Source organism: Octopus bimaculoides, chromosome 25 (assembly GCF_046866305.1).
Source record: "Octopus bimaculoides isolate indiv1 chromosome 25, ASM4686630v1, whole genome shotgun sequence".
NCBI lineage: Eukaryota > Metazoa > Mollusca > Cephalopoda > Octopoda > Octopodidae > Octopus > Octopus bimaculoides.
The window spans coordinates 10,645,744-10,666,370 of record NC_142952.1 but is presented as its reverse complement, the minus strand read 5'-3'; the positions used below and the strand labels follow the sequence as shown (position 1 = coordinate 10,666,370).

The following is a 20,627-nucleotide window of genomic DNA, read 5'->3' as shown; positions in this document are numbered from 1 at the left end:
CGAACTGGCTCCTGTGCAGGTGGCACATAAAATACACCATTTTGAGGGTGGCCGTTGACAGTACCGCCTGACTGGCTTTCGTGCCGGTGGCACATAAAATCACCCACTACACTCTCGGAGTGGTTGGCGTTAGGAAGGGCATCCAGCTGTAGAAACTCTGCCAAATCATATTGGAGCCTGCTGGTGTAGCCATCTGGTTTCACCAGTCCTCAGTCGAATCGTCCAACCCATGCTAGCATGGAAAGCGGATGTTAAACGATGATGATGATGATGATAGCTGAAGAAATAATACAAACTATCAACCCTTCAGTTATGGTGTCCATTACCCGAATAACTGACAGCCAACTGAAGATTAGCCCCAAATGGTTACAGAGGAAGAAAAATAAAATTAAAAAAAAAGATTGCAGTCAACTTACCTGGAGTATTTTTCGATTCTGTTGCTCAATAGTTTTGAGATCTTTGTGTAATTTTTTCAAATGTTTACATAAAGTGGCATAATATTCTTTCAGCAAATTCCTGCATGCTTTTTGTCGCTCTGGTGGCAGCATCTGTCAATGGAAAGAATTACATAAACAACAATGAAACCTTAATAGAGCACAAGTGTGGCTCTATAGTTAAGAAGCTTGCTTCCCAATTATGTGGCCTCAAGTTCAGTCCCAATGTGATGCACCTTGGACAAATGCTTCCTACTATAGCTCTGGGCCAATCAAAGCCTTGTGAGTGGATTGGGTAGATCGAAACTCAAAGTCCATCATGTGTGTGTGTGTGTGTGTGTGTGTGTGTACTTTTATTCTGTATTCTTTTACATGTTCCAGTCATTGGACTTCAGCCATTCTGGAGCAGTCAAAGAATTCGATCCCAGGACTTCTTTGTAAACCTAGTACTTATTCTATTGGTCTCTTTTGCCAAACTGCTAAGTTACAGGGACATACACACACCACCATCGATTGTCAAGCAATGGTGAGGGCACAAACACAAAGAGACACACACACAAATAAATATGTGTGTGTGTATGGATATATATATATATATATATATATATATATATATATATATATATATATTACTAATTTAGAGACGAACCACCACTCTACAACTCAGAACCCCTCCAAATCCATGCTGTGAGGCATATACCATCTTAATATATCTAAGATTTTAATCTAAAAATTTAAATTAAATAATATATTACATAAATAAATCATATAAGCAATGCCGTTTCCGGCCCTCCATGGGAAAAGACTTCTGGCAATGGACAAATATTACCTTGTCTAGATACAGGGGAGGGTTAGTGGCAGGAAATCTGCCTCAACAAATTTTGTCTGACCCATGCACACACAGAAAAGTGAACATGAAATGGTGATAAAACTTGTAGCAGAACTTAAAGAAAAAAAAATAGTGCTACTATTTCAGACTACTTATTCCCAAAGAATAGCTGGGCTGGTAAGAAACAATAATTCCCACAGTTCACTTGGCTATGACTAGCTTGTTACATAATTGTTCCATCAAATACCATCCAGTGCATGAACATTTTTTAAAAAATAGCAGAACCGGACAAACTCTCAGCAATAAACAAACTATATAAGGGACATTTGTTAACTTACATTGCTTCTTTCAATTTCCAAATTGTGTTTCTCAGCTAAAATTCTGCAAGAAGAAGAGACATAAGTTACAACAATTAAACACACTAAGAAAATAAAACTTAATTTTAAATAAGTACAGGAATAATATCAAGGTGTATTCTTTTTAACGATTCACCTTAACTAAAATTACTCGATATGAGAAAATAATCATATCAGCTAAACCTTTAGCATTTAATCAAGCCATATCCAGCCTAAATATTCTACCTGTTTAATGTTTAAACTGACCCAATCCAACCTCTTACACCTACCTTACAATGTCATTCTAAAAATTAAAGAAACACATCAAAATCAAAATCTTGAAGTTACAAGATAATGCATGATTAATTCAAAACAATGTGAATAAATAAGAATTGCATTTATTTGGATACTTAAAGGGTTAAACCCCTTCATCATCATCATCCTCATCATTTAACATCCGCTTTCCATGCTAGCATGGGTTGGACGATTTGACCGAGGGCTGGCAAGCCAGAAGGCTGCACCAGGCTCCAATCTGATCTGGCAGAGTTTCTACAGCTGGATGCCCTTCCTAACGCCAACCACTCCGAGAGTGTAGTGGGTGTTTTTACATGCCATCGGCACGAGGGCCAGTCACACGGTACTGGCAACGGCCACGCTCAAAAAGGTGTTTTTTACGTGCCACCTGCACGGGAGCCAGTCCAGCGGCACTGGCAACGACCAGGCACTGGCAATTAAAACGTATGTGTAAGTTGATGTGTGTCTTGTACTTAATCAAAATACAGTAATCTTCATGGATGTATAATATGGTGAATATGACGACATGGCATTATTGCAAGTCATCTGGAAGGAAATAGGGAGGACCAACACTGAACCCTAAATGGAACAAGCCTCTTCACTCACTCCTCTATCATGTCTCCCAAAGTTTATCTAATAAAAACATAATTACCTTCAAGGAATCTCAAGGATGTTCTAAACAGCTGATTGGAGAAAACAAAAAAATTTTAAAAAAAGGAACATATACATACCTGTATTTCTTGGGTACAATTCCAACGTAATCATCTCCACAGTGTTTACAAAAACTGGATATGATGGAGAGATTGTTGTGTTCCTCTTTATCACTGTTCACTAAGATGGAAAGCTGGTTGGCCAACACATGGAGACCTTCTTTTTCGGAAAACAAACCGACAGACACAAGTTCAGCAAAGAACCTCAAATCTACTCTGTATTTACTTAAGTTTGCAATCTGTAGCAGAAGAAACAAAACGAGAAAGAATTACCAACAGAATTGAAAAATCAAACCCTAAGACATGAAAAATTAACAGTCAGAAATAAGCAAGAAACCAAGTATTTTTGAAATTGTTGTTGACAGGCGCAGGAGTGGCTGTGTAGTAAGTAGCTTGCTTACCAACCACATGGGTCCGGGTTCAGTTCTGTAGCTTAACGCTTTAACATTTAAACCAACTATATCTGGACCGAATATTCTATCTGTTCTAAGTTCAAACCAGCCATATCTTGCCTCTCGTATCTACCTTATGATGTCACTCTAAAAGTAAATAATCACATCCTTCTAAATCTTGAAGCCACAAGATAATGCATGTTTAATTCAAATCAATGTGAATAAATAAGCATTATATTTGACGGTATTTTGAAATGCTGAGGGGTTAAACAGCATCTGAGAGAGAAATCTTCCCTGGATAGCAGACACTGGTGTATTACAAATGGGTTTTCTTTCAAGAGGAGAAATTACTTCAGAACTGCAAAACAACGAAATATACTCACCCAAAATCCAGAGACTTACAGTAAAGAATTATAGCACGTATAATATTTGTTTAGAGTGTGGTGGACTTGGCCAATGAAACTAAACATTTTAAACATGGATACACTGTAGTGTCAGTGACAGTATGAAACATGAAGAATTGTCTGCTATTGCTACTGCTGCTACTGCTACTGCTAGAATATCAACTTGGCCATTTTAAGACCTTAAATAAAAGACAAGAGTCACAAAGTTTACATAAAGACAAAAGCAATGAATTGATAAACTGTCTCTCGTACCCTTTCCTCTTTCTTACAAAGGAGATATTTCTGCCAGTTTTCCATTAAACAGGAAGAAAAATCAGCATAGCGCTGGTGAAGGAGACTGCAAATAAGGACGGCACAGTTGATATCTGACATCTTCAGTTTGGCTTCAGTAAGTGCTGCAGCCTAAAACAAAAAAAAATACATAAAAAAAATAAAGGATTATAAAATAAATAACAACAAAGTTATGTTCGTTATTCACTCCGCAACAATACTTTATACAAGGGGAAGAAATTAATTATTTTAATCAAAAAGTTAATGACTACAAAACTAAATATTTTACTAACATGGTTGTTTTATAATGTTACTATGAAGTACAGATTATTGTAACTTCCTATATTCCCCATAGTCTATATTTTACATTATAGTTTCCATATAAGTTGCAGGCACTAATAATAACTTATAGTTACCAATAGCTACTAGAGCTATCATTACTATTATAACAAAACATAATTATTAACCACAAAGAGAAACTAGTATAACTATCTGGTCTAACTATTATAACTACAAATAGTAACTATTATAATTATCTATGTTATTAAGTGGAGGCACATGGCCAAGTGGTTAGAGCAGTGGTGAAGGGATTGTGGGTTCGAATGTCAGACCGAGTGATTGTGTTTACGAGCAAAACACCTAAGCTCCACCATAAGGTAATGGCGAACTTCTGCTGACTCTTTCCTTCTGCATCTAGCAGCTCACCTGCGATGGACTGGCATCCCATCCAGGTGGAGAACCTATACACCATTGAAACCAGAAAACTGGCCCTTATGAGCCAGCCATGCCGCTCAAGAAGGAACAAACAATAACATGCTATTATAACCAACAACTACTAAAATCACCACAGACTGACAAAGCCAAGAATTTGCAACCAAATCTCATGTTAGAAAAGATGGGATGGTCATAGCTGGAATGCCTGTAAAACAATACAGGTTTGTCACATGGATACAGTTTTTCTACACATGGATAGTTTTTCTACATGTGTAAACAGGCCACATCACATCTGTTGGCTGCCAAACTAGATGTCACAGAACTTTTCAAAACTTGGCAATCATAGCCTATGTGGAGCTAGACATTAATAATAACCAATATTAATTATTATAATCAACAATATCAGTCACCAATGTTAATTATTACAATCATCAATATCAGTTATCATTGTTATTATAATCATGAAGGGATCCAAAACATGGTAGCTTCATCTGTTTGAAATAGCTACCAAATCTCCCTCAAAAGTTAACTGTACCCTCAGTTTCCCAAAACAAAAGATTTTATGAATTTATTGAACCAAGAAATAAACCAGAATGGAATGTGAGGTCCAACCTGAAAGCATCACAGACACTCATAACAGATTGTTTAAGTTGGCCAAGGACTGGGAGACCTTGCTCATATACAAATAAATACTTAATGATGCAGTAGATGGAGTTGTGAGTCCAGAACTAGAAGCCAGTGGCTGTGGCAGGATTGAGTGCATACAACAGGATGGGAGAGGAATATATACTTACTGCTTCTCCGATGTACTTGGAAAGGTTTAAACTCTGGATATCTTTGGTCAGAGAGTCCTTCAGTGACTCCGTTAAATTACGCTGCAATTAAATTACAAATTTCATTTTAAACATTATTATTTTTCAACACCAAAAACATTTAACTTTCTATAACATTGATTTTAATTTAATTGAACAATTAGGAAATGAACTGTAACTAACAGTCAACATTTAAAAAAAAAACAAAAGAAAAGTAAGCAGGAGTGGCTGTGTGGTAAGTAGCTCGCTTACCAACCACATGGTCCCGGGTTCAGTCCCACTGCGTGGCACCTTGGGCAAGTGTCTTCTACTATAGCCTCGGGCCGACCAAAGCCTTGTGAGTGGATTTGGTAGACGGAAACTGAAAGAAGCCCGTCGTATATATGTATATATATATATATATATGTGTGTATATGTTTGTGTGTCTGTGTTTGTCCCCCCAACATCACTTGACAACTGATGCTGGTGTGTTTACGTCCCCATAACTTAGCGGTTCGGCAAAATAGACCGATAGAATAAGTACTAGGTTTCCAAAGAATAAGTCCTGGGGTCGATTTAATCGACTAAAGGCGGTGCTCCAGCATGGCCGCAGTCAAATGACTGAAACAAGTAAAAGAGTAAAGAGTATTTATTCCATACACTAGTTATTTGACTTCCCCCGATTAAATCTAACCAATTCTTCTTTATTCCACAGCACAGTGAGGTAGACTGGGCTGTTGACAGTGAAGCCACAAACCTTTGCAGCTAGCTACTTAGTGACCAGCCACACTACCTTGGAGCCATTAACTCTTTTACTGTAGAAAGCAGATAATATCCACTTAAAACTTCATTACCTTTAAATGCAGATAGTAGTTTTTTCCATACCAATCCTACACCCAGAACCATGCTAATAGCTTAGGAGTGAAATTTAGGATTTCTCAATTTTTTGGGTATCGATTTTCATAAAACTTTTTCCAGCTGGTTTCCATACTATAGCAACACAATTGTTATGTTTTCATTATTCTGTGTAACATCTTTTCTTTTTTATTTCAGATTCTTCAGTTTTGGGGTAAACCACGCTAATAGCTTTTGAATGAAAATAGCCCATCTAGACTTTTTTTTTTTTTTCAGAAAATGAAGGGTAATGATACATTTTAAGCATACATTGAATATATATTTAACAGAAAACCATAATAATAAAATAACATTTATTGACATAATAATTTAGCCACATGAGCGCCCAGGAAGAAACGATCCGATTATGAGACCTTCAAGACTGTGACAGCTAGGGATTTAAGGAATATTGGCCACAAGTTATGTGGGAAACCTGGACAAACAAGCAAAGCCATTTTCACTGCCTCCAAACTTCCTCATGTACCGAAAACCACCAGAAATCACATCCTCAGGACCATGGCTTCTGAGCGAGAACCCCTGAAATTCCTCTGTACAAGAGTTTGAGGCTTCAATGGGTCCAACTCTGTTTAATCATACACTAATAAAGGAAACAAAAAAGATACTTACCAGCTTCCTCACAAAAGCAGTATTTCTTCTGAGGTTAGAGTCCAACTTACTGAAAAATGTCTCATCTGGACGATTCTCTATAAATAGATCACACATAGTTAGTTGGTATAGGCGAGGATATTGGTCATATGAGAAAAAACTATTCAACTATCAAACACTTTGTAAGTTTAACTGCAAACCTAATTCAAACTGTGATATAACCAACATAAATATACTTTTAGCACTTCAGGCGGAAAAAAAAAAAAAAAATTATCAAGTACAATTAAAATTCAGAAATTAGAATTTTTATTCCAAAAAATTAGAAATTTTTGAGTTTGCAAGGACCATTGACAATTGGAAGAATAGTCTTCAGCATTACTTATCCACCTGTAAAGTCATGAGATGTTTATCTTGATATGAGGTCACCATATCACACACATAGTTCTGATGTATGTGCCTGGTGTGCCCTTATCAGATGGGTAGTCATGCTGTATTGGATTTCATACATTTGTACCCCAGTGTCACTTTGATGGCATGTGTTGCTCTCTCACTCAATAATAATAAACAATATGACAGAAATATTAGATTTCAGACAAAAGAATTTAGTCTATAAAATTTACAAAAATCCAGTCAACAAGAAAGCATTTAAAGGGTCACTTGACCAGCTAGAAACAGCAGTCAAATCTCCCTCAAGACATACTCCACAGTATGAAGAAAATGATTCGTGTATGAAGAAATGACTCAGTATGAAGAAAATGACTCATAGAAAATGACTCGTTAGTTATTGTAGTACTCTCTGCTTAAAAAATGGAAACACTAGATGGTCATAGCTGGACTGTCCTTGTGTAAAGCTCTTTTGAATCAGAACTGAACAAGTTTTACTGCATTTAATATCAAATGATTAAGCTAACTTAAACTCACCTGCAGCATTAAGATTCTTGCCTCGTAAATAATTCTTCTGGTCCAATCTCTCTTTCACCTCTTGTATATAATCTTGGATCGTCCTCTGCAAGCCAAAATAGAACAAATAATAATTAGGGACTTAATCTGTCTGTCTGTGCGTAAATATATGTATTTTGGGCTAAGTCTATGAAGTGGATTCGTTCATTCTTGAATTCATGAAAACTTTCTAAGATAAATTCTGATGAATTCAGAAACCAAACAAATTTGTAAATTTACCCATAAATAAATAAATAAATAAATAAATAAAGACTCTACTTTTAAAAGTACTGAGTTCTGTATTTAGTTTGTGGCCACCATTGCTCCTACAAACAGATGTAACAAATATGTGCACACACAAACATGCATGCATGACATTCGAGCGAGTTTGTTGCCAGTACCTCTGGACTGGCTCTTGTGCAGGTGGCACGTAAAATACACCATTTCGAGTGTGGCCAGTGCCAGTACCTCCTGACTGGCCTTCGTGCCAGTGGCACGTAAAAGCACCCACTACACTCATGGAGTGGTTGGCGTTAGGAAGGGCATCCAGCTGTAGAAACTCTGCCAAATCGGATTGGAGCCTGGTGTTGCCATCCGGTTTCACCAGTCCTCAGTCAAATCGTCCAACCCATGCTAGCATGGAAAGCGGACGTTAAACGATGATGATGATAGTTCTCAAAGAGACGGAGGTATGACATCCAAAGTTATCGATTTGTGGATTACAACTGATCATGTGACCTGCTAACAATATTCCAAATAGATTTACTTAATCAACACTGACCCAAGACAACACAACAAATTTAAATTCATAAAAAACTCAAAACAGGTTAATTAACCTACCAATTCTTCTTGAATCTGCGCTTCTTCAGCTTCTTTCTTTTTCTGAAAATATACCAAAAACCAAAAATCTCAAACACCAACAAAAAAGTCAAAAATGGTAAAATAGCAGAGAAATAGTTTTGCTTTATTGAGTTACATAAAGATGGCAGGTTGGTAGAATCATTAGCACACTGGACAAAATGCTTAACAGCATTTCTTCCAGAGCTTTACATTCTTAGTTCAAATACTGCAGAGGTCAACTTTGCCTTTCATTCATTTGGTATCAATAAAATGTGTGTGTTGGCACTCCGTCGCTTACGACGTCGAGGGTTCCAGTTGATCCAATCAACGGAACATTAACGTGCAAGTGGCTGAGCACTCCACAGACACGTGTACCCTTAACGTAGTTCTCGGGGATATTCAGCGTGACACAGTGTGACAAGGCTGACCCTTTGAATTACAGACACAACAGAAACAGGAAGTAAGAGTGAGAGAAAGTTATGGTGCAAGAGTACAGCAGGGTTCGCCACCATCTCCTGCCGGAGCATCGTGGAACTTGAAATTGTTTTCACTCAATAAGCACTCACAACGCCTGGTCTGGGAATCGAACCCGCGATCCTATGACCGCGAGTCCGCTGCCCTAACCACCGGGCCATTGCGCCTCCACCTCAATAAAATAAAGTACCAGTTAAGTACAGGGGTTGATGTAATCAATTAACTCCCTCTCCAGAAATTGTTGGCCTTGTAGCAAAAATCTGAAACAATCATTTAGGTACATCCCTTAACCCTTTCGATACCAACCTGGCTGAAACTGACTCTGGCTCTGTAGTACAAATGTTTTGTTTTCGTAAGTTTTGAATTAAAATCTTCCACTAAATCTTAGTCACAATTTATGTTCCTAATACCAGCTTAATGACAACTAAGTCATTTTACTAAATTCTTTGATATATTTGGAATTAATTGCAAGAAACACAGATCATCTCAAAATAAATATGGTAACAAAAGGATTAATGATCTGATTTTAAAGTTTTCTTAAGTCAACTTCACTGTTCATTCTTCTGAGGTTGATAAAATATAAAATATTTGTGTCTATGTTTGTACCCCACTATCACTTGACAGTCGGTATTGGTGTGTTTACATCCCCGTAACTACGTGGTTTAGCAAAAGAGACTGATAGAATAAGTACCAGGCTTTAAAGAAAAAAAAAGTACTGGGGTCAATTCATTTGGGTAAAAATTCAAGACGGTGCCCCAGCATGGCCACAGTCTAATGATTGAAACAAATAAAAGAAAAAAGATACCAGGTGTGCTAAAAACTGCACATTAACAAAACGAGAAACTTTCGACACACTTTGCCTCCCACCACAAATAATGACGACTGTTTTAGAGAGATAAAAATGGATGACTGACCCGAAGAAGTTCCTCTTGTAGGCGCATCTCCTCTTCTTGCTTCTTTTTCTCTTCTTCCAACTTCCTTTTCTCCTCCTCTTCCTTTTGCCACAGAGCCTCGAGTTCAGCAGCCGACTTCATCTCAACACCCCGAGGCTCCTTGCCGGCTTTCAATGGACTGTAAGTAGCACTAGTCAGGCTGCCAACACCTCTATGGAATGCAAGGAGGGGAGCAGATCAAAACAAATAAACAGGGACAAAAATAAACATGCATTACAGAGAAATTTCCATTGTGTCTTAATCCAGGGGTTTTCAAACTGTGGTCCGCAAGGAGAAGACAGGTGGTCTGTGGACAGCAAATACTTTTTATGGGCAATTTGATTTTATATATGTTTTTTAATCGAAATCTTTTAATTGACAATAAACCTATTTGTTAAATACTGTTAAATAAATAAATGTAAAAATATGTTATTTTAAGCAAATGTTTATGTATAAATTTCATAAGCGTTTATAAGGGGGGTCCCTAAGGTAAAGCCTGAAATATAAAGGGGTCCACGGACCACAGTTTGTAAACCCCTGCTCTACATAACTGATTATACCACAACACTTGCAACACTGTGTCCACAGAACAGACACAGGATCCTACAATAAACTAAAACAAAAGCTGCTCAGCAACAACAGGATATAATGCAATGTGTGCTTATAGTATCAGAACACTGTGTGAAGATATTGTAATTGTTATTCTTAAGCTGTGAGTCATCTCTCATCGTTGAAGTGATTTTCTATTAGTGTGTTGTTACTCTGTTCTGCTCAGGCATTCAATGGGACTACTCAAGAACAAGTGATGACAAAACATTTCTGAAACATAGAAAATTTCTCACTTCACAATACTAAAGATTGTGTGCCTCACATTGACCCACTGATCATATGATAAGCCATTTGTATGTGTTGTTCTGATTGGTCGAATCAACTTCATACTATCATTCACCATTATCATCAGTTAATGCCCAAAACAAAAGATGAAGTGGTGAGAAAGGATCTTCAGATGTTAGGCCTCGCAGAGGGGATGACAAGGGACAGGCACGTCTGGCAGTTCACTGTGCTTGAGAAGACATGTCAAGGTAAGTAAAAATCATGGCTGTCTGTGCTGGTGCTACATAAAAAGCACTTGTGCCGGTGCCATGCCAAGTAAAAGTTTTTTGTGTCAGTGTTGCATAAAAGTACCCAGTAAACTCTGTAAAGTGGTTGGTGTTAGGAAGGGCATCCAGCCATAGAAACCATGCCAAAACAGACATGGAGCCTGGATACCTCTTCAGCTGGCTAGCTCTGGTCAAACTGTCTAACCCATGCCAGCATTGACAACGGACATTAAATGATGATTTTCCACACTTGCATGAGTTGGACAAAGTTTATTGAGGCAGGATTTCTACAGCCAAATGCTCTTCTTCTTATAGACCCTCACCGATTTCCAAGCAAGCTAATATTTCCCCATGGTTAACCCTTTCATTACCAACCCGGCTGAAACCGGCTCTGCCTCCGTAGTACAAATGTCTTGTTTTCATAAACTTTGAATTAAAATCTTCCACCAAACCTTAGTCACAATTTATGTTCCTAACACTAGCTGAGTAATAACTAAATTATTTTACTAAATTCTTTGTTATATTTAAGGTAATTGAGAGAAACACAGAGCATCTCGAAATAAATATGGTAACAAAAGGGTTAAACAGGTTTTCACAGAATATTGGAAATGAATGACATCTATTTAAACAATCATCTGATATCAAGACAAGACATGTGCATATATAATATATGATAGGCTTCTTTCAGTTTCTCTTTATCAAATCACTCACAAGGCTTTGGTTGGCCTAGTGGAGTAATAGTAGAAAACAACTGCCCAAGGTGCCATGCAAAAACAATTACAACTGACAGGTACACTTGGTTCTATTGGTGATGGTTTCAAAAATTAGAAAACATTTCCAAGGAACAATAAAATGTCTGTTTAAAATCACATTATTTTTCAATAATATTTCTGTTTGAGATTTTACAAAGAGAGAAAAAAAAAAGAAAAAGGAATCTCTGGTAAAATAGAATTTTGTTCAAAACCTCTGATCATTTATTCATAAACAGATTGATAGCATCAGGAGATAAGCAACAAAAATAAAATTGGTTGATGGAAGTTGTTGCCATGGATACTGTGTTTGAAATTTAAGTCTTAGATTGAAAATAGCAATTCTGAAGACAGATAAAAATTTATAAAATCATAAATAATAATAATAATATATCACCATCAGAAAAGCTCATTATTTTACAAACCATTACTAAGAGCTCAAAAGAACAACATTGTACAGTTCACTTTCTCATTAACAGTATTAAACAAGTCTTTTTTTATTCGCAAGGGGCAAATTTTGCCAAATAAAGGTGCAATCAAAACCAGATGTACCATAGTACATATTTTAACTTTGCTGCTGCCAAAAGATGATAAGCATAGTTAGACCCCGGCAGGATTTGAACTCAGACAACAAAGGTTCAAAACAATATCATATGGGAGATTTAATCCAGCACTCCATTTTAACCAACTCCATCTCTCAAAATAACCAAGAATGCACAGTGACATTTTTATAATCTAATGTTTTCAAAGAATCTTTAAATATTAGCTGTGGTTCAAGAAATTTGCTTTTAACCACAAAATTTCAGGTTCAATCTCACTTGCAGTATTTTGAGCAACTGCCTTATACTGTAACCTCAAGATGACCAATGTCTTTGTGAGTGAAATTTCATGGACGGAAACTACAGAGAAGTTCATCATATATACTTGTTTGTTCACTGGCAAAAGAATAATTTAAAAACATTCGTCAAACAAAAGAAATATCATCTGGTATTTAGTCTGCCAAGTTAGACCCATTAGCTATTCAATAAACATTGATAAAAAAAAGTGCTAGACAATGTATTGTAGGGCATATAAAGGAGTGTTCCAGCATGGTCGCAGTCCAAAGACTGAAACTAATAAAAGATTACTTAACCATTTAACATTCAGATTACTGTCAAATGTAATACATATTTATTCACATTGTTTTGCATTCTCTCATAGCTTTGAGATTTCGATGATGTTACTGTATATTTTTAAAATGACATTGTAGCTTATGTACGAGAGGGTGGATCTATCTGGTATGAACATAAAACAGGTAAAATGTTTGGGCCAGATATGGCAGGTTTAAATTCTAAAGGGTTAATTAAATGAAACTTATCAAGTTACCATTGAAAGAGCAGACATGGTAGAGTGTTTTCTAGAATACAATGTCTTAACAGGATTTAGTCAGCTGCCTCTTAGATTCCAATTTGAAATCTTACTAACGTCAAAGCTTGCTTTCCCGTCACCATGTTAAAATATGTACCAGTTATGATATACTGGGATTGATTCAATTGGTAATATTCCCAAACAATACAAAAATTGGCCTTGCGCCAAAATGAAATGAAATCAACTTGAATTAAAAATGAACACTTTGAATCTTTTGAAAAGACATAAAACAAAACTAAGAAAAACATTGACTGATGTAGCACCCAACAGGTTATTCTAGATCCATCCAAGTTAACTGTCAACACCCACTACTACTACTACTACTACTACTACAGCCTGCTGTTGTAGTAGTAGTGGATGGTTTAGTCAGTGTAATAATCAACATATACAGGGTGCCAATGTATGAATCCTATTACAAGTGCTGCATGTTTGCCTTAAGCAAGACACTTCACTCTCATATAGCCTAATCAGCATTATCATTTAATATCCATTTTCCATATTGGCATGGGTTGGATGGTGACAAGCTGGCAGAAACGTTAGCACGCCGGGCGAAATGCTTGGCGGTATTTCATCTGCCGTTACGTTCTGAGTTCAAATTCCGCCGAGGTTGACTTTACCTTTCATCCTTTCGGGGTCGATAAATTAAGTACCAGTTACGCACTGGGGTCGTTACGCACTATCTGTCCTTGTTTGTCCCCTCAATGTTTAGCCCCTTGTGGGCAATAAAGAAATAAGAGGGACAGGAACAGGTGTCTCACTGCAGGGCAGATACATGGTTAGTCCAATCGGAAAAGAGAGAAGACAGTGATGTAACTAGGTACCACCAAGCAGAAACTAGTCAAAGCAATAAGTAGTAGTAGTAGTAGTAGCAATAGAAAAACTGACAGTTTGTTACTTGACAATGCTAGGTTCAATTTCACTTGTGGACACAAAGTGGGTGGATTCTACCAGACTAATATTCTGATAGATACCCCAAGTACTGTGAATGACATCATAGTCTTCAACAAATTGGATGGTGCTGACCATCACATTAATGATTAATTTTGTATTTAATTAAATGTAATGTTAACAAGAAAACTATTTCAACTTCAATTAAATAAAGTAGATTAAAACGCCAAAAACAAAGAACAAAGAAAATTAACTTTGAAGGCAGCTGAAAACCTGTCTCTTACCTGAAGAAGTTCAAAAAACTAAGAAAATAGAAAAGGTACAATGTTTTCAGTCAAATAAAGAACATTCTCTGTGGCTATGGATGATGTGGTGATGAATGAAAAGAAGAGTTTAGTCCAAATATGGCCTCCTCTGGTGAGATAAATTCAAACTGACATATGCGCTGTTTATCAGTGTTATATATTGGATCAGAGCAATTGAATGAAATGGGGTGAGTGTTCAATTCTAATTTAATCTCCATTCTTCTTAAGATACTTCTACACATAACTAGTACTTGATGGTCAATAAGAGAGCTTCTTTGTCGTCACACAATATGCTAGAAATAGAAGCCTAATCTCTCCGTCTTAACAGAAATTGGAAGGATTCATTAAATTATTTAGTCCAAGATATACTATGCCTCTATATAAAGATGAGATAGTCATGACTGAGATACCTTTATGATTATAATATTTCAGGCTATAAACTTCATCTTTAGAGATAACACTTCGTTTTTTTCTATCTTTCTCTACTTCTGTTTCAATCAGTTGGGTCTATAGTTATCATATATGTATATAGTACTGGATATATTCCTAACAATGAATATGTATGCACATAGTACCGGATATCATAACATAATAGTTAAGCACATTACTGCTCTTAGTTTAGATATAAAGGTTGTGAATCTCAATTTAGTGTGGTATATATCCCAGAATATGAAACCTGATGCCACAGATCAAAGCCTGTGTAGTGTAGAGGTAAGTATTAAAAAAATGTATGTTTTATCTTACGCTTAACAGTCTGTAAAAAATCATCTCAGATATCTCAACAGTGGAACAGTTTTAGTTATAAGCCTACTGGATCAAGGCTGACCTGGGGTTAAACAACAACATGGTACCTTATGATAAACGGAGATTAAACTGTCCAAAGTTAGTTTTACAAATGCACACAAACAAATAAATGACGAGGCTAATAGACTAAAAAAAATGTTTCCTGTCAATACTGCTACTAATAAGAATGATGATGATGATGATGATAACTACATCAACAATGCAAACAAGTGCACTCCACGACCATGTGGTCCCAGATTTGGTTCTCCTGTGCAGCATAGAGCACCTTGGACAGAATTCTTTTCAAATTGACCGATAGCTCATGACAGAAATTGTGTAGCAGATGTACATACATGTGTGTGTGTGTGTGTGTGTGTGTGACTGGGATTGCCAATAAATCAGTGCACTGAACAGATTCTGGTCGATTTACCTCCTTTTATGCTAAGATGGACTTAGCCATTCAGTAAATACATTGAAAAAATAAGTTATCAGTAAAAATACTGGAGCCAGTTATGATTAACTAAAAAAACCTTTGAGAGCAGTGCCCCAGCTTGGTCAGTCTAAAGACTAAAATGCATAATGGCAGGAGCAAGAGTTAATTTGGTTTCCGTGTCTCGTGCACCTAAACAAAACTGAATAGGTTTGGTTGCTGCACAGCAAAGATTAAATATCTACAGCATAATTGAGACATGCACTAGTGAGTTCAATTCTTCCTGGAGAAAAAGCTAACAGTAATAGAGTCTAGTGTCCTATCCAGGGTAATTACACTGTTTGTATGATGGTGACATTGATTTACAACTATCGCATGATGTCAAAACAAAGAGACACACACACATACACGCACATATGTATATATATATATATATATATATATATATATATATATATATATATATATATATATAAAAATGTATAAGACAGGCTTCTTTCAGCTTCTGTCTACCAAATATATATATATATATATGAACATAAAGCAGTACTTTACCCTTTATTTCCTTTACGATCAGATTTCTCTTTTGATTTCACATCTTTCTTATCACCTATCACTGATGTTTTGTAATGATTATTTTTCCCATCTGGGTCATTGCTGAAATTAAACAAACAGTGAATGATATAAAACACTTCATTCAACCAATTTTATTTTTTTAATGAATAATTAAGGAAATACAATAATCATTTTGTACATGGTTCACTTTCACAACTGAACAATTTCCGTGAGGCTGTTTTGTAAATCAGGAGGGTTCATTTAAGCACCCTTTCCCTAGCATCTCAGTTACTCTCACCCACCCATAAAAAAATGGAGTAGCCAAGTATCTTCTCTATAGCAAGACACACTCTGGTATACTTGGCTTAAAACCACCTCCTCCTTTCAAATATTCCCCACCATACACACACACACACACACACACACAGTTGCAGTGGCTTTCTTTCGTCTTTTCCTGTTTCCTGTTCTGCAAGTTACTTGGCAACCTCACTGGTACTGGTGGCACAAGAAAGGCACCCAGTACACTCTGTGAAGTTAGTGTTAGGAAGAGCATCCAACCATAGAAAACCCTGTCACAGCTGACACTGGAGTTCAACACAGGCCAGCAGCTCAATGGATCCTGTTAAAATCATCCACCTCATGCCAGCATGGAAAACAGACATATGATGATGATGATGATGAAGTGACCCACTTCAGCAACAACCACATCGGCACAAGTTGCTTTACTTTTTGAAATAAAGATAAAGCTATGATATAAAGCAAAAATTTATGCAAAGTATAGTAAATTTCATGTGATAAGTTCCAAAATAAACCCTAAACCTTCTCCAGTTATTGCAGATACTAAACCCAGACAAAGCTGGATACTGCTGTACTTGGCATAATAATCCTTTCTATAATAGGCACAAGGCCTGAAACTTTGGGGGAGGGGGCCAGTTGATTAGATCGATCCCAGTACCCAACTGGTACTTAATTTATTGACCCCGAAAGGATGAAAGGCAAAGTCAACCTCAGTGGAATTTGAACTCAGAACACAGCGGTAGAGGAAATACCACTAAGCATTTCGCCTGGTATGCTAACGATTGTGCCAGCTCACTGCCTTTGTACTTGGCATAATAATGAAAACAATAATAATAATGATAATAATAATAATAATAATAATAATAATGATAATAATAATAACAACTGGCATTCCATCAGTTATGATAATGAGGGTTCCAGTTGATCCAATCAACGGAACAGCCTGCTCATGAAATTAACATGCAAGTGCTTGAGCACTCTGCAGACATATGTATCCTTAACATAGTTCTCAGGGAAATTCAACATGACACAGTGTGTAACAAGGCTAGCTCTTTGAAATACAGATACTATTCATCTTTGCCAGCTGAGTGGACTTGGCATATTCACATGATATTCATACATGTACACATACAATATGCATGCATGCATCACACATACTTGAGTCTTAAGGATGGTTACTCTGTTTCCAGGTCATATGACTGGGATCACAACATACGCCATAAACAGGACTGTAGGGCTCAAGGCAAGCAATTCTGAGGGGACGGAGCAAGCTGATCACACCAACCCCATTACTTGACTGATGCTTTATTTTATCAACTCTAAAGGGATGAGATGCTAAGTTGACCTTGGTGGGATTTGAACTGGGAACATAGAGAACCAGAAGAAATGCTGTTAAGCATTTTGTCCAATGTGCCAACAACGTTGCCAGCTCACAGCCGTATGCATGTATGCATATTTAAACCTTTAGCATTTAAACCGGCCATATCCGGCTAAAAGTATTCTGCCTGTTTTATGTTCAAACTGACCAAATCTGGTCTCTCACACCAACCCTACAATATCGTTTTAAAAATTAACAACTACCTCATCAAAATCTCATAGCTACAAGATAATGTATGATTAGTTCAAAACAATGTGGATGAAAAAGCATTAATTTTGGCAGAATAATGCAAACACTAAAGGGTTAAATCATGAGCTAAGAAATAAAAATTTCCACTTCCAGGACACCTTCACAGGTTTTTGGTTTTTATAAAATGATCTCTTACTTTATCAAAGTCAACCAAAGCATTTGAGAACTGAAACCCAAAGAAATGAGAAAAGCGCCAATAATTACCATTTTACACTTTCTTTGCCAGGATACAGCTTCCCACTCTCCTTGTTTGCCTTCTTGCTACTGCTGCGGCTCTTCTCCTTCGTAGTCTCGGCACTCTCCTCTTTGTAATATTTGCTGTCCGCCTTCTTGCTCGGTGCCAAGTGGAACGTCTCAAAGTCTTTGCTCTTGGTCATGTCGGCAACGGTGGTTCTCTGCAGAACTGCAGCATCAGATGAGCTGCTGCTGCTGCTGGGAGACATTTTTGGTGACTTGCTCTTGTTTGGATGGATGGCTACCTCTCCACAGGTCGTAGAGGAGACAGCATGGGTCTGGCTGGATGAAATTCTGTCAAACTGTTCGGCATCCTCATGGCCGTTAGAAGCACACAGGGACAGGCAGCTTTCACTTTCTTCTTTACAACTGCTCATGATAAACAGCTTTTAAATCTAGATAACAAAAACAAAAGTTATAAAGGAGTTATTCCTTCACAGTGTCACTACTACAAGGTTTGGCTGGAAAGTTCATAGATTGACCAAGATACTCTCATGGAATGTGACTAAATGAGGTTTCTTTTTCAATATAGTCTCCTTGGTGGAGGCGCAATGGCCCAGTGGTTAGGGCAGCGGACTCGCGGTCGTAGGATTGCGGTTTCGATTCCCAGACCAGGCGTTGTGAGTGTTTATTGAGCGAAAACACCTAAAGCTCCACGAGGCTCCGGCAGGGGATGGTGGCGAACCCTGCTGTACTCTTCCACCACAACTTTCTGTCACTCTTTCTTCCTGTTTCTGTTGTACCTGTAATTCAAAGGGCCAGCCTTGTCACACTGTGTCACGCTGAATATCCCCGAGAACTACGTTAAGGGTACACGTGTGACTGTGGAGTGCTCAGCCACTTGCACGTTAATTTCACGAGCTGGCTGTTCCGTTGGTCGGATCAACTGGAACCCTCAACGTCGTAAGCGACGGAGTGCCAACAACAAGATAGTTTCCTTGCAGCCCACGTCTTCTATCATTGTTGCAGTGCTCGGATCCCATTGGTGAAGAAGCTTTGATCTTGTTTGTCAAAAAAAGTCATCAACAGCAGACGTGACATTATTATCACTGCAATGCTGGTTCCCAGCCAAGTGCTTCTTTTATGTTGGGAACAAGGTTTGTCAGATATGTCTCAATCAAATCACCATATTGAAACCTTTTAAACCACAGCTGACATATACGAGCTTTCACTGCATCCAGATACACTTCACACATTGCTTCTGTAGCAGTACCGTTTTCTTCAAAACTCATACAGTAAGCAATGGCAAATATGTTCCCCTCCATGGAATTAATTACCGAAATAACTACGAATGACACACTGCCAGATGGAAGAGATGATATACTATTTGTAGACAGTTCTCACCAATTCAACCTTGTGAATGGTTGATTCATATTTCAAAGTAGTGAAAAAAAAAAACAATTACTTTCCGAACTCCCTAATATATACAGATACATCATAGACACATCAAAGCAAAATAAAAAATTTCTTAAACAACACAAAAAACAGCAGGACACCAGCAGACAAAATATCCTGCAGTCCTCGGTTTTATGTATCTGGGGATCATCATCACCATTTAACGTGCACTTTTCCATGCCTGCATGGATTGGACATAGTTTGTAAAGGCAAACATTTTTGGCCAGATGTTCTTCATGTTGCCAACTCCCACCTGTTTTCAAGCAAGATGATATTTTCCATGGCCAGACATGTTTTTTAAAGAAGACTGGAAACAAACAACACATTTATTCACAACAACCATCATGTTATGTCAAGACAAGAGTACACAGAAATAAATAAATATTATATATACACACACTTTAGGTTAGTTAAAATATGTTTGTGACATGTTTCAACTTCTAAAGGCAAATTCACTGCAGTTACCATGGAGAAAGAATTCTCTCTTATGGTAAAAGGTGTAAAAATACCATATCTGCCAAGTGCTTCCCTCTACTGGATTCCAGGCACATTTCTAGTTGTTTAGCCATTGGGGTAGCACTAGACAGATGTAGTGTTTTCATACCTTTTACCATGAGAGAGAATTTTTTCCTCTATAGCAGCTGCAGTGAATTTGCCTTTAAAAGTTGAAATATGTCACAAACATATTTTAACTAGCCTCAAGTTTGCTTCTGCCTAAACACTACTTGGCACTGATACTTTTGGATAATATATAATATATATATATATATATATATATACATATTCACACTTATTATGGTAGTTTGACCTTAGAGTCCCTCTTAGCATGAGGCATTCATGTATAGTAATGCCCTTATATAAATAAATATATTTCAGGGAATAAATGATGGATTTTTCCCTTATGAGGTTTTTTCATGCTAGCTACTTGATAAATTCTTATAAAGACTTTATCCTATTATTGAATGATATATATATATGTATATATGCACACACATACAT

At 37.1% G+C, this 20,627-nt stretch overlaps 1 protein-coding gene across 18 annotated transcripts in view; it reads right to left on the bottom strand.

Annotated features, from left to right (window-relative positions):
- LOC106869790 (regulator of nonsense transcripts 2) overlaps positions 1 to 20,627 on the bottom strand; it is an 80,794-nt gene that overhangs the window by 36,045 nt on the left and 24,122 nt on the right. For 11 of the 18 annotated variants that reach the window (XR_016238348.1, XR_016238349.1, XR_016238350.1 and 8 more), the window contains exons 2-12: positions 18,204 to 18,628; positions 16,076 to 16,177; positions 9,841 to 10,030; positions 8,453 to 8,494; positions 7,595 to 7,679; positions 6,695 to 6,771; positions 5,177 to 5,257; positions 3,651 to 3,800; positions 2,624 to 2,841; positions 1,602 to 1,644; positions 417 to 548 (exon numbers count right to left, since the gene is read on the bottom strand). Coding sequence is in view for 13 of the 18 variants with exons in the window: in XM_089341877.1 (XP_089198003.1) it covers positions 417 to 548; positions 1,602 to 1,644; positions 2,624 to 2,841; positions 3,651 to 3,800; positions 5,177 to 5,257; positions 6,695 to 6,771; positions 7,595 to 7,679; positions 8,453 to 8,494; positions 9,841 to 10,030; positions 16,076 to 16,177; positions 18,204 to 18,610 (1,527 nt within the window). In the remaining 5 variants the exon portion in view is untranslated. Of the gene's footprint in view, positions 1 to 416; positions 549 to 1,601; positions 1,645 to 2,623; positions 2,842 to 3,650; positions 3,801 to 5,176; positions 5,258 to 6,694; positions 6,772 to 7,594; positions 7,680 to 8,452; positions 8,495 to 9,840; positions 10,031 to 14,286; positions 14,305 to 16,075; positions 16,178 to 18,203; positions 18,629 to 20,627 lie in introns of all 18 variants that reach the window. The other 7 variants (XR_016238346.1, XR_016238347.1, XM_089341872.1 and 4 more) reach the window with 1 other exon arrangement.